This window comes from Serinus canaria, chromosome 3, assembly GCF_022539315.1.
Source record: "Serinus canaria isolate serCan28SL12 chromosome 3, serCan2020, whole genome shotgun sequence".
In the NCBI taxonomy this organism is placed as follows: Eukaryota; Metazoa; Chordata; class Aves; order Passeriformes; family Fringillidae; genus Serinus; species Serinus canaria.
Window position 1 is genome coordinate 54145242 of NC_066316.1, and position 13294 is coordinate 54158535.

Consider the following 13294-nt stretch of genomic DNA (forward strand, 5'->3'; position numbering starts at 1 on the left):
TACTTTATACCTCACAGACTCAAAACTTCAGTGTTTCAGATAAGACTAGTCTTAGACCATGAGAGTTTATGCCAATGTTCCACTGTATGCAAATAAACCCTAGGCCAGGTCCTCTTCTTACTGACACCAGTTGCAACGTTCCCTATATTTTTAATGACTGAGTAATTAGATCCATTTTCACTTCTCTGCAAATATGGTTCCTTCTGTTATATTCTCTCTCCTATTGACACCACCTTTTCCCAGTTCTGCATACACACATGGCTTATCTCACACACATAGGTTTCAAATGTAATAAACTTTATTGATCTCAAAACTGAACCCACAGCTGTAAAGAGTTATTGATGCAAATAGTGCGTCTCAGCCTCCTTCCATTTACTTCTTCACACAGCAACACTAATATGCACTACAGCATCTGCTGTTATTACTTCACTGAAGTAGGCTATTGGTGGTAGAGGCTATGCCTAATGTAGAAAACTATTTAGAATTACTCCCATTATTTCTCCTGAGAAATTTTGTTTTGCAAATCCTTTAACGTCCTTATTTCTTTGCATCTACCTAGTAATATCCCTTATTCCCTCTGCCTTTTTAGTAACAGTCTTGCTTCCAGGAAATATCTTTTTAACATTGCTGGAGTCACAGTAACACGGAACATTACAGGCAAAATTGAAAAAGAACCTTAAAATTAAATACTTATTTAAAAGTGCTGTGTAGAGAACTTCCTAATCCACTGTGACAGAAGATATTGTAGAAATACTCTGCCAAAATGGCTTTTGGTGGGATCAGGGCATCCCAGGACAAACAAAAGAAGAAAATGCCTGAAGAATCCCTAGATATAAATACACCTGCAAATATATGTAAGCACACGCACTTACGTAATGTAATTACGCATACGAACACTATTATTAAATTCTCTTCCTTATTGCCAATTTCCTACTCCCACACAACACCGAGGCCCTCCCTCAGCTCCCACCGCGCATGCGCGCACAGCGCACGGTCCCGCCTCGCCCGCGCACAGCCAGGTAAGGCGCTGGGACAGCCGCATGCGCAGGGCAGCGCCCCTTTCTCTTCCGGGTTGGCTTCCGCTGCGCCCTGTGAGGAGCCGGGCCGGTGCCGGGACAACGCTCCGAGCGTCCCTTTCCGCTGCGAGAGCGGCGGAGAGAGAAAGCCCGGTGAGGCGGTGGCGGGGCGCTCCCGGTCTGGCCCACCCGGTGCGTGCGGCGGCAGCACGCGCGGCCCCGGCCCTGCGCTGGGCCCTCCCCCGCCGCGCTGACGGCGTGTGCGCCTGCGCAGTCGGGCGGTGCCGCCAGGAGCACGCGCAGAAGGCGGGCGGAGCTGTTCCGGCCTTCCTTAGGGACACGTGAATTAAACACGTTGTATCTTTACATGGGGCCGTGAGCTCGTTCTGCTTACTGACGCTTCTCTAAAGTAATGAAAGATTGACATCGAGTACTTGTGAGAGGGCTTGGTTTTACCCGAGGCTTTGGCAGATCTGCGAATTGGGACTTGCCCAAATACCCCGAATTCGTTCCTAGCATAAAAACTGCATCCAGAAGTCAAAAGTAGTGATGTTTGGAGTTTAGTCCTCCTGTAGTGGTTTGTAAATCACGCCTTGGTTTGGAAGCTTAGTACTGTTGTTAATATTAATTTTAATTCGTTGTCTGTAATAGAATAATCTTTTCAGTGTCTCCCCAGGAGGAAGGAATGAGAGTTTTGTCTTATGGCTGCTCCAGGAAAGGTGGCAGCTTTCCGTCTGCCTCCCCTGCCAACTATTGGAGAGATTATTAAACTCTTTCGCCTTAAAGCACTGAAACAGCTTTCCCAGAACTTTCTACTGGATTTGCGATTGACAGGTTAAATATTTTTTTCTAATATTTTTAGCTAACATTGAATATGTATCACAGTTTTTGTCAGAATGCAGAGTATAGCTAAGGAGATGATGTTTGCATAATAGCATTTGTCAGAGTAATGGCAGCTCAATAGTAAACCTTTATAAGAAAGACCTCTTCTAAAATTATATTCCTGAATTAAATATGGGTTATTGACTGAAATACAAAAAAATCAAAACTAAAGTAGTACTTGTATCATTTGGGTACTATTAAGTTTGACTTAAAAATGATAATTTTTTTCGGATTATTCTGTATCATAGAAAGTATGAGACACATCGGGCAGTTTAGAATTTGCTATGTGCTGTAGATAGGAGAGTCATTTGACTCAGTTTATCAGATGTGTAGCTTTTTTGAACCAGTTGCATTGTTGTGAGCAATTCATTTTTTTCCAGCTTTTTGTCAGCAGTGGCTAACAAAGCTGGCACTGTTCTGTCAGTCAGGGGTGGGTGTCTTCAGTGGCACAGTGGTGGCTAGATTTTGCACTTAGAAATGCAGTGCAGTTTCATGTAGCTAATGATTTGATTTTGTTTGATGATTCAGACTGGTAAAAATTCAGAACATGAAACTCAGTTCCACTTCCTGAGCAACCAGACACCTACCCCGGAATAAAAATGTCTGCATGCTATTAGTGAAACTTTACAAGCAGACAGGTCTTTGGATATTTTTTATTGCAAACATAAGAGATCATGGAGTGAGCAGCATAATTTCTGTCAATATCTTCTTTCCATGCTTCCCAAGGATCCCTTCATTTCATTAACTAAATTTTCTAGTCCTTGATCTGTCTTCTTTAGTGTCTCTAATACTTCCTAATCTGTCATTTCACTTACATATGGGTATTCCTTCCTCACCTTTCAACTGCCCTGTTTTCTATAGCTGCCAGTTGCCTGTGTTCCAGCTCTTCATTTAGTCCAGTTTCTGCCTCATAAAATTGATCTGTACATAATGTAATCTTCAAAGAGCTGTACTGTATCTTTCTTACTTCTTGAATTGCCTTGAAACAGAAGTGCTGTAGTGGAATACCTTTATAAGGACAAGTAGTGAGACTTTAAGATGTTGGACACAAGTGCTTGCTTGCAGCACAATAGTAATGCTAGTGTACAGATGAGTGATATTCTCTTTTTTATTTGATTCTGTAAAGAGCACAATAAATACTAAAGAAATAAAACTAAAAATAGCTCTTTTTTTAATAGGTCAGTATATCTTGTAGTATGGAACAAATCTGAATTCTGTGCAGTCTGGCGGGTGCGTGATGATTTAACTGGGATGTGTCACTGTTTATGTCTGTTCTGAGATAAGCATGCTTGTGCTTGTAACAGTAAACAATGAGGTTATCTTGGTGAGCTGGATCTCCTGGAAAATAAAGGCTTTGTATGTTCTTTGTGTCTTGCAGACAAGATAGTGAAACAGGCTGGTGAGCTGAAGAATGCCCATGTTTGCGAGGTGGGCCCTGGGCCAGGAGGAATTACCAGGTCCATTCTCAGTGCTGGTGTTGAACAACTGCTTTTAATTGAAAAAGATGCTCGATTTATTCCAGGATTGCAGGTACCAACTGGAGAATAATTGGTGTACGTATAACCGCAGCATTGAATTAGAACATTCTGAGAACTTAGAGAGATTCCGGGTGTCTTGTTGGGATCTCAGCACTGAAAATAGGTTTGGTTCTATGGCATAAACAAGAGCTTTAATTTGCTTGAAGATACACAGTGTGGCAATTCATTGTTCCTGCTTTCTCATAGGCCCTTTAGGACCTTATCCTGCAACTGAGTTACTTCCAAGGCTTGTTGCTTTTGTGGTTTTTTTTTTCAGGCTGAGACATTTCAGGTGCATTTCATCATGCTGGTGATATCATAATTTGAAGGCAGAATGTAATGTCCTTATGTGTGGTCTTATATTTCATTTTAATCCTAATAATTATGCTTTATAAAAATGAGAAGCCATGTCTCCAGTTAATACAGTCAATGTGGGTTAACATCCAGGTAGAGAAGAATAAAACAAGTATCCATTTTACATTTAAAAAAACACTCTTAAGCTTTTCTTCCTTTCTTTTAAAGTTGGTATAAGTTCACGAGTCATTGTACCCTTTCAAACGCTATCTACTTATGTTGCTGGATGTTGATGGAATTTGGCTGTATAAATCCAGCAAGCAAATAGAATCCAAAAATCTTCAAATTTGGCTGTTTTCTTATGTCTCTAAAATCTCAAAGCAATTCAAAGGACTTTCCTTAAATTGCACTGTGTCTTTTTCAGTCAATCAGCAGTGAAAATAAATAAGTAGTTCACTTGAGCTACTGTCTCTTTATATGATAAAAATAATGTAAGGTATGAATGAAACTGCTTATACCCTGAAACTTGAATGTTCATGTAATTCAGTCTTTGTGGGGTTAGCCATTAATAACATATAATATGCCATATTCATCCCATGAAATGTAAAACCATGCTTTTACTTGAGTGGGGGCAATCAGTATTTTTGTTTTAGATTTTGAGAACTGGTTTGGGATTGGAGAGAATTTGAGGTTAAATGACACTTGTTTTAGTTAAGAGAGCTTTTTAAGTACTTGGATTTTTCTGATCTTCCAAAATGTGTCCTCTGCAACAGTTTTAGCTGAATAAAAGTATACTTCTCGGCATCTAAAATGAGCTTTTGGTATGTAATTATCTTTACTGTTTGAGTGATAGTCATTATTTTTAATTGCCAGTCTCCTCAGAGTAGAAGTGAATGTCTGAATAAGATTATTGAACATAGAGGTGGTATTACTCAGTAACAGTAGATATGAGTGAGCAAGAAATGTGTTGCAGCCATTAGTGTTCAATTTGGTATTGCTTTTTTTCCATACAAATAAGATACATAACAGTGAATCTTTCTTTTCTAATAACATAGGTTGTAATAATTTTTCTAGTTTCCCAAGAAAACGATCAAAACTCATGCTCATAAAATGGTTGAGATTTGAATAAGGGGAAATGTCAGAGATGAAAATAACAACTAGGGACTATTACTTTAAAATATCTCTTGGATACTTTTAAAATCGCTGATGTAAAGCATACACCATTTTTCATTAACTGTTTTTCAAGCTGTGGTCTCTCACAAAACTGAAATGGGAATTTTCTTTACTGCAGAACTGAAATACAGTGAAGAACATATGTGTACTGAGGTAAAGTTTACACCAGCTTAGCGTCAGTTCTGTCTCAGTCTTAAAGAATCCCAACCTCTCTATGCCATATGCCCTAATAGTTTTTAGGCTGGAAAGATTGATAAAGAGAGGAAGGGAGCAAGAGAGTATATCAAATATTAAAATATTCCAAGAACACCATTTCATGTTTTGAACTATGCCCCTTATGCTTCCTTTGTGCCCTTTTGTGTGTGAAGAATGAGAGTATCTGTATGATGGAACACTCTTGGCTGGTGTCCTTGATGCACAGCAGCTCCTAGATCTGTGTTAGCTGCACACATTTTCCCTTCAAATAAAAAAAGCTTCACTGGGTTTCCAAGTCTTTATTTCAAATTAGAAATATAAGACAATGATTTTCTGGTCACAAATTAAATGCAATTCTCAGTTATGTAAAGTGTGTTACTCAACAGCCTCTAAACTCAATTTTGATAAGAAAACTGTTATTAGCAAATGACACTATTTTCTAACTTTATTAATTTTACATTATCTTTCAGCATAATCCTGCTAGAGCATTTATAACAGCTTCAAAGAAAGGTTTGACAAACCATGGCAGATTAGTGAATTTGTATGTCATATAATTGCTAGTGTAATGCTGAGAAGTCCATTAAGTGGTTTGGAGTTGAGATTAGTTTTATTTTTTCTGTTTGGAAATAATTGCACTTAAAACATGTAGGAACACTTGTTGTGGATTTTTTTTTTGGTTTTTTTTTTTTTGTTAAGCTTTTATAGCTTACATAAAACTTAGCATTTTGATAATTAAAAACCCTAAACTTTTACTCAAAAAAAATTCATGACATCATTATGTGAACAGGAGAAAGCAGTATTTTCCTTTGGCTTAGAAAATTGTGAAAGCTCTTTGTGCCCCTGTGCATATAAACATCATTCAGATTGAAAATGGGACTAACAATGATGAGCAGATTATTTTGGCAGTTAGGCCACTGACTCTTAACTATTTATGAATTTGGATTTCTGTGCAAAAGCAAAGTTGTTCTTTAAGCCATTTCTCATTATTGTCTTGTAGGATCAATAGATATTTCCAAATGTCATCTTTGAAAAAGTCTCCACTGCTTTTGAATTGTGCTGTTTGTGCATAGTTTCACAGTGTAAGAGAAAAGATTAGTGCAACATTAGAAAAGCTTAACTAATTTTGATTATGGGAACTGAAAGCAGAAATGAAAGAATTGGTTGTTGAACTACAGCCAGTGCTGAGTTTGCATATCAGCCTTTATTAAATACTAGATAAGTTGTACAACTGGGCTGTAGAAGCTGACAGTGGGGATGATTTTGTAATGTTCAGGAAGATAGAAATTATTGAGATCTTCCCTCCTGCTAGGTACTCATTCCATCTTTTAAGTTGATTCCTTGTTTTTTAATGGTACAAATGATGACTACTACAGGGAGTATTAAGAGAATCTCTTCCACATTTTTCATGTAAAAGAAAAAATTAGTATTTCTGCAGCCTTGTATAACATATGGCTGAAATTGCATAATAGGCCCTAAAGCTAGGGGGAAACAGAATAAACAACATGAGCCCTTGTTTTCATAGGTAATTGAGCTAAAAACCTTTCAAAACCTCTTGCTTACATTCTTACTTAAATCAGGTGAGGTCCTGCTAGTGACCTGGGACTTGTTAATTGTTGTTGTTGAAGAGACTCTTAGCAGTCTTTTCAAGTTTGAATTCTCTATCAAGAATTCTACATCTGTGAATAGTTAAGTGTTTACAGAATCACACATTAATCCATATCTAGTGTTTGCTTTTTGAAAGTAAATGCTTACTAATAGTGTTCTCAGTTTTACCTCCTACTGTGCTTTGTTGTATATTGAAGAAAAGTATACAGCAATAGTTTGATTCCTGCAGTGGCTGAAACTGGAAATCAGTTTGGTTAACCCTCACTGCTTGCTTGTTTACAAACAGATACTGTCTGAAGCAGCTCCAGGAAGAGTGCGCATTGTTCATGGAGATATCCTGACTTATAAGATGGAGAAGGCATTTCCAAAGCACTTAAAAAAGAGCTGGGAGGATGGTTAGTATTTGGATTTGGTTTACTTCATTTTTTACGGCTTCTGAGTTAGTCTTAAAGGGTGATAAAATTGAAGTTCACTCAGTGCTGGTGTTACTCTCTCCTGGTACATGTTGAAGATAAAGAGACAACTGTTTGGTTTTTTTTTCCCTAGAGAAAACAGAGAATTTTCTTCCTTTTCTAATACAAAACAGTGGGATTTGTGTGACATTGATCTTGGTTTAAACTGAGAAGCTTTGCAGTTATTAACCTTAGAGTGTCTTGACTGTACAGGAATGACTTCTGGAAAGCATAAAAGGAGATCAAATGGTACACTTCCTGGCTTCTTCCTCTTTTTGAAGAAGTCAGAAATCACCACTGCTGCTGTTCCACTGAAGAAATTTCTGTAACTTGCTCTGAAACTCTTGTAAAACTTGCCTTCAAAAATTTTGTTTTCTCATTGCTTTGGTTTCAGCTGGTTATCTTTATCAAAAGTAGCATCTCATCAGGATTGTGGGTTTTTTGCCTTTTTTTAATTTTAAACCTGAGGTTGCAATAGGGCACTATTTCAGTTCAATTTCAAAACATGTAATACTATTAGATAAATCAGATATAACCTTCCAGTCCCCTTTTCCAAATTTATTGAGATAAGGTAAAGTCACTCTTTGCAATGCCTGAAGAACAGTATAGTGCTTTCTGACTTAGGACATAAAAGACATGGCACATCATGTTCACCTAGAAAAATTGTATGTTGTATTTGCCTCATTGCAAAAGGTAAGTGCTTCACCGAACAAACTATAATAAAATGGACACATGACAGTGTAGTGTAGTTTTAAAAATTTACCTTTCTTGAACATAGAGTTGTTATTAGGTTTTGAGCTGACTGATTAGAGGCAAGATACATTTCTTCTGTATTATTGCCATAGGAAAATCTCAAAAGCTGGTGGGTTTCAAAAACCACCATTTCTGACAAATGTGTAATACCGCAGATAGACTAGAAATATTACAGCCTAAAAAGTGCTAATAAGTGTTCCAGAAAAACAGCTTGAATTTGATATTGTCATCTCTTATTCATGTTATTAAACATTGTCATATCTAAGAAACAGCACACGGGCTTTTGGGTTTTGCCCACTTCTGTTGCACTTCTGCTTAGACATAAGCATCCCTGCTGCTGAAATCCCTGTGTTGTGTTGTACAACACACACAGATACTGATATGATGCATAACTGAAAAACAGGTTCCACTTCTTATTGCTAAGTCTTGTACTTTAATACCTTTTGATTTCAGAGGGCTCTATATAGAAGGAGAGCTCTTGTCCAGCGTGAGTTAGGTGGTAGTTTTGAGGATTGTTGGACTCAGTAAAATGCCTCTGGGAGGATGTGTTGGGCAGAATTATGAGTATGGCTATATACTCTGTTCCTAATAGTCATAGTTTGAAATCACAGGAACCCTCTTGTGGTTCTGCTGTTCTAGAGTAGCTTAGCTGAAATTTACTCATCAGCTGAAAATCATCTGAAAGCTACTGATTTATTCAAATGTAAATGAGAACCAGATCTAATCACTTTTTTCCAAGTAAATACTGAGAAGAGTAACATAGTTTTGTCATTGTAAGATGAGTATAAATGGACAGGCATCATTTTGGTGTGGCATGATAAAAAATTGTTTCCATATTTTAAGTCTAGGTTGATAGGCATATATCTTTCTTGGGTTTTATTTCTGGGCAAAATCTTACCCAAAACTTTTTCACAGCTATTTTTCTTCTGTCAAATGTCAACAGAGCCACCAGATATACATATCATTGGCAATCTGCCCTTCAGTGTTTCAACTCCTCTCATCATCAAGTGGCTTGAGAATGTTTCAAAAAGGGATGGACCTTTTATTTATGGCAGGACACAGATGACGCTGACTTTTCAAAAGGAAGTTGGGGAGGTAAATTTTGGCAGTTTTTCAATTTTACATATTTTTAATATGCAATCTTTTGTTTAAAACTACAAAACCTGTCTTAGTTGACTTTGAAAAGAGAGGAAAAGGTTTGTTCAGTTTTCAGTTTATGTGGTTATAAATTATGAATTTTGATGTGTTAATTATCTACTCTGATCCTTTCACAAGAGTGTAATTTTTTTTAATGTCTTGTGCAGGATTATATTTCATTAAGGTACTCTTTCTGTTCTTTTTTGTAGTCTGATTTCTTTAACATTAATAGATTGCACAGCACTTTTCTGTTTTCAAATGTGTTTATTCTCTCACAGTCATTTGTGCAGCGTGTCATCAATCTGTTTTTCCTTACCTTTTATTCATCTCAAGAAATACACTTATATTTTTCTTTGTCCTTTTTATTAAGATAATTTTTAAGAAACACCTTCCTTAAAATAAGCAAAAATTGAAGGTTAGCATTATTTCCACTTGTGCTTAAGCGCTTAAAACGCAGGGGGTGTTTGTCAAGACCATGGAGATTGGCACTGGCTTTCTTGAATGAGACTTGATATCAGAATTATTAATGTATTCTACCATTCTTGTGTGTGTAAAAAGGCCTTAATTGACTTCTGTCACCCCAAGTCCAAGAGGAAATTGATATTTTGCTTTGTGGTAGTTGTTAGTTTCTCAAGGAAGGCCAGACTGATCTGCAGTGTAGTAGTGTTAATGTCAGATCAGTTGATGTTAGGTTGACTTACTCCACAGTGCTTTCTGACTTAACAGTTTATTTCTATTGACATTGCATGAAACATATAATACATGGAGAATGGAAATCTTTTTTGTTTTGCAGTTATGGAAGCAGCCTGGCTTTTAACAAGCATCTCACTTGCATTTAGAGTAAAAAAAAGGAGTTGCACATCAGCCTGAAAACTGAATTTCCATCTTGTTACTGCTGTGTTTTGTCTGCGCAGCCTCTGTGGATATGTTCTTTTAATTTTAATCCTTCAGAGTAAAAATTCAAATAGGAAAATTTTGCTGTTTTTTTTTCCTCTGTGAAAATTAGTAACAATTATATATGCAAGTGGAATGTCTGCTGTCATTTTTTGGGTCAAAGAAAACCATACTGTGCCATCATTGCCCTAGCCTCGCAATCAAGATTGAAGAAGTATTTCCAGTAGGTGGCTCTAAAGAACACTAGGGACAAACATTTGGTATGAAATAAACCAGATTTCTTAATTCAGTTCTGGGCTCATTTGGTTTCAGGCATTACAGAATCCAGGTCTGTTTCCTAGGACTTCATGTCAGGTGAGATTAGGCCTTGTTACAAAATAAGGCGAATGGACTGTGATTTAAAATGCAGAGTGATGATAGGTAGGATGTATAGTTTTGTGACAGCAAAAATTAACCTAACACTGTGAGAGCACTCTATCCTTTACATTGCTGTACCCAGCTGCATATGTCAATGGTGACATGCAGATTACAGTTCTTTTGCACCCAGTATAGCTCAATTAGGTGCAAAATACCATGTACACTTAAGCTCTTGTACTTAAAACACTGAGGAGTTAGAAACACTAGGAAATGGAGTATGTTATTCAAGGTCATGCAGTGAAACAGTGTTAATTGTTGAGTTTACATTCTGAGATCTCTTGATTCTTGTTCAACGCAGGTCTTCCTCAAAGACGAAATTGTTAATGGTTTTTGGTTTGCATTTCCATTATGGGTTTGAAAAGAAATTGTTTTAAAGATATTATTTTATTTTATGATTAGGAGAAAGAACAATTGCTCTGTGTCTTTTCTCCTGACCCTCTGGAGTTGCTTTAGGTAACCACTGTAAATTGTGTACAGGCAGTCAGTTATAAGGAAAGAGAGAACAGTGTAATGTTGATAATAGAGAATTGCTGCTGATATCTTGCATATCTCTGGATTTATAGTCTTGATAGGGGAATTTGGTGTCCTTCCTGGATATTTCTAAGCTAAGAGCATAAATATCAAAGAAAGTCTGTGTATATGTCATAAGCTCAGTGAAAGGATAAGGTGCATCATGGAATGAAGTGATGTGCTTTAAAATTAGTTAGGATAACTTGATGTTAACTGTTAGAAAGTGAAGCAATGTAGTCTTTTATTTATGGGCAAACTTTGTTTTGCCAGTATAACAAAGAAGTAAATATCTTTGCCTTTCTTGCTGGTTTTATTTTCCTGCTTTTCTGTTTCCTTGTAGCACAGCAATGTGTGAGTTATGTCACTAGACACCTACTACTGCAGCCCACCGTGTTCTGATATGATATAAATAAATTGATTAAAGCTGATGAGAACCAGCAGTTATTTTATATGCTGAATCTGAGGCCTGTTAAGGAGGATTAGGCCAAATACCCACATCTGTAAAAATAACATTTTTGAGTGTCAAGAAGATAATTTTTTTACTTTGTAGTTTAAATTTGTAAAATTGCTATTCACTTTGTGGTTAAGAACTTATGCTTTATCCCAAATTCTTCAGTGCTTCATTATCCTAGGCCAGGTTCTTCCAGCCCACCTACTCTAAAATTGATCCTCTAACAGGGCCTGTTGCTATAGAACAAGGAGTAATGGTTTTAAAACAAAAGAAGGCAGGTTTATACATAAGGAAGTAATTTTTTACAGTGAAGGTAGTGAAACACTACAGCAGGCTGCCAAGAGATGGGGTGGATGCCTGATCCCTGGAAACCTTCAAAGTCAGGCAGGGCAGGTCTTTGAGCAAGCTGACCTAGTTGTGCGTGTCCCTGCCCGTGGCTGGGGGTTTGTCTGGCTGATCTGTGCATGGGTGCTGTACACAAGTATGTTCCTGCTGCTGTGGTTGAAGTGGTTTAAGATGTTACTATCCAGATGTTAAGTTATCCCTTCTGTAATTGAGAAGCAGGAGCTTACTGCCTGAGACTTGCTAGTTGGTTTCTGGGAGAAGTAAAGATAGGTTTGTTTGAATTGGCACTGGAAGTATTGCTACAAGTGTTGCCATTAGGTCAGTTTCATTTCCACTGCAGAGGTTAAGGAAGTGCGTGTCAGATTGCATTGTTAGACTTTGCAGTCTGGGTTTTTTTTAGAGAATAATAATTTCCTCTGATACAACAATGAAGGTGGCTTTAAATGCTGGCATAGGCAAAAAGAATCTCTGACCATTCTTTCCAAAAAGTCATTGAAAAGTATTTATTTGCTCCATGCTGAACTGCCTTTAGGAAGAGTTGTTTGAAAAAATATGAAACTTCAGCAACTGGTTTAACTTTTAGTTTTCAGGCATAAATTTAATCAGCATGGCAGCATTTTATGAGTAGGCTTTTCATATGGAGCTACATGCTGTACAAATATTACCAGATATGCATATTGGGGTTCAGTTTTTATTTTTTTATTGAGGTGGTAAATAAGAACATGAATCATCATGAGTCTGTTTTTGCATGTGTTAGTGAAATGACTTCTGTAATTTGAGATGTGTTTTACAAGATGCTTTATAAGTTTCAATTATGTTTGTGCAAGCAAAACACAGTAAAATGTGTTTCTTGCCAGGTCACAAAAGCATAGGAAACCTCTATCCAGGCTACTATTTTGTAAAAAAAATCATGGGAAAATCAAAGGATACTTAAATTGAGTTTTAAGTATTAAATGCTCTCACTGTTAGGCATTCTAAATTTATGTAAATTAGACCCAGCTTCCTGGCAAATATTGTAAGAGTAGACCAGTTAATTACAAAGAACTTTTGGTTTCTAGCTGATCTTGAGTTTATGGAGCTTTGTTTCATCTTGAAGAAGAAAAAAAGTAGTAATATTTTATACAGAAATAGTGGAAGGAAAGGATTGTGAGAGTGCTGTCAGCTGGTGTTAGGTTTGTTTTGAATCCTGCAGTCAAAATAGTTTTAGTTTTCTCTTGTATCCATACAAAATTCTTTTGACATTCATTTAGATCTGCAGAATTTCTAGGAGTTCCTTTTCACGTGCAGGACTGCAGATTTTAAATCAGTGTGGTATCTTGGTGAAATGCTGCTATATTGGAGAAGAAAATTTTAGATTAACTGGGCATACAATTCGATACAAGTTTTTAATGATTAACTGGTGTCTTTTTCTTTAATTTGATTATACTGAAAATCAGGGTTTAATACAACTGGTCACTTGGTCAGTTCAGTAGCACTGATGTACATGTTTTGATTTTCCCCCAGAGACTCACAGCTAACCCAGGAAGTAACCAACGCAGCAGGCTGTCCATCATGGCTCAGCATCTCTGCACTGTGGAAAACTGTTTCATAATTCCAGGTCAAGCTTTTGTTCCAAAGCCAGAGGTAGGTTTTCCTATATTTATTTGTGGTTTT

General features: G+C 37.1%; 1 protein-coding gene across 7 annotated transcripts in view; it reads left to right on the forward strand.

Moving 5' to 3' along the window:
• Nucleotides 1–13294, forward strand: part of TFB1M (transcription factor B1, mitochondrial) — a 27695-nt gene continuing 14401 nt past the window's right edge. The window contains exons 1-6 of one of the 7 annotated variants that reach the window (XM_018919966.3): nt 1–1019; nt 1682–1850; nt 3277–3428; nt 6969–7077; nt 8831–8982; nt 13145–13264. In XM_018919966.3, coding sequence (XP_018775511.1) covers nt 1718–1850; nt 3277–3428; nt 6969–7077; nt 8831–8982; nt 13145–13264 — 666 coding nt within the window. In that variant the 5' untranslated portion in view covers nt 1–1019; nt 1682–1717. The other 6 variants (XM_018919968.3, XM_050972856.1, XM_018919970.3 and 3 more) reach the window with 6 other exon arrangements.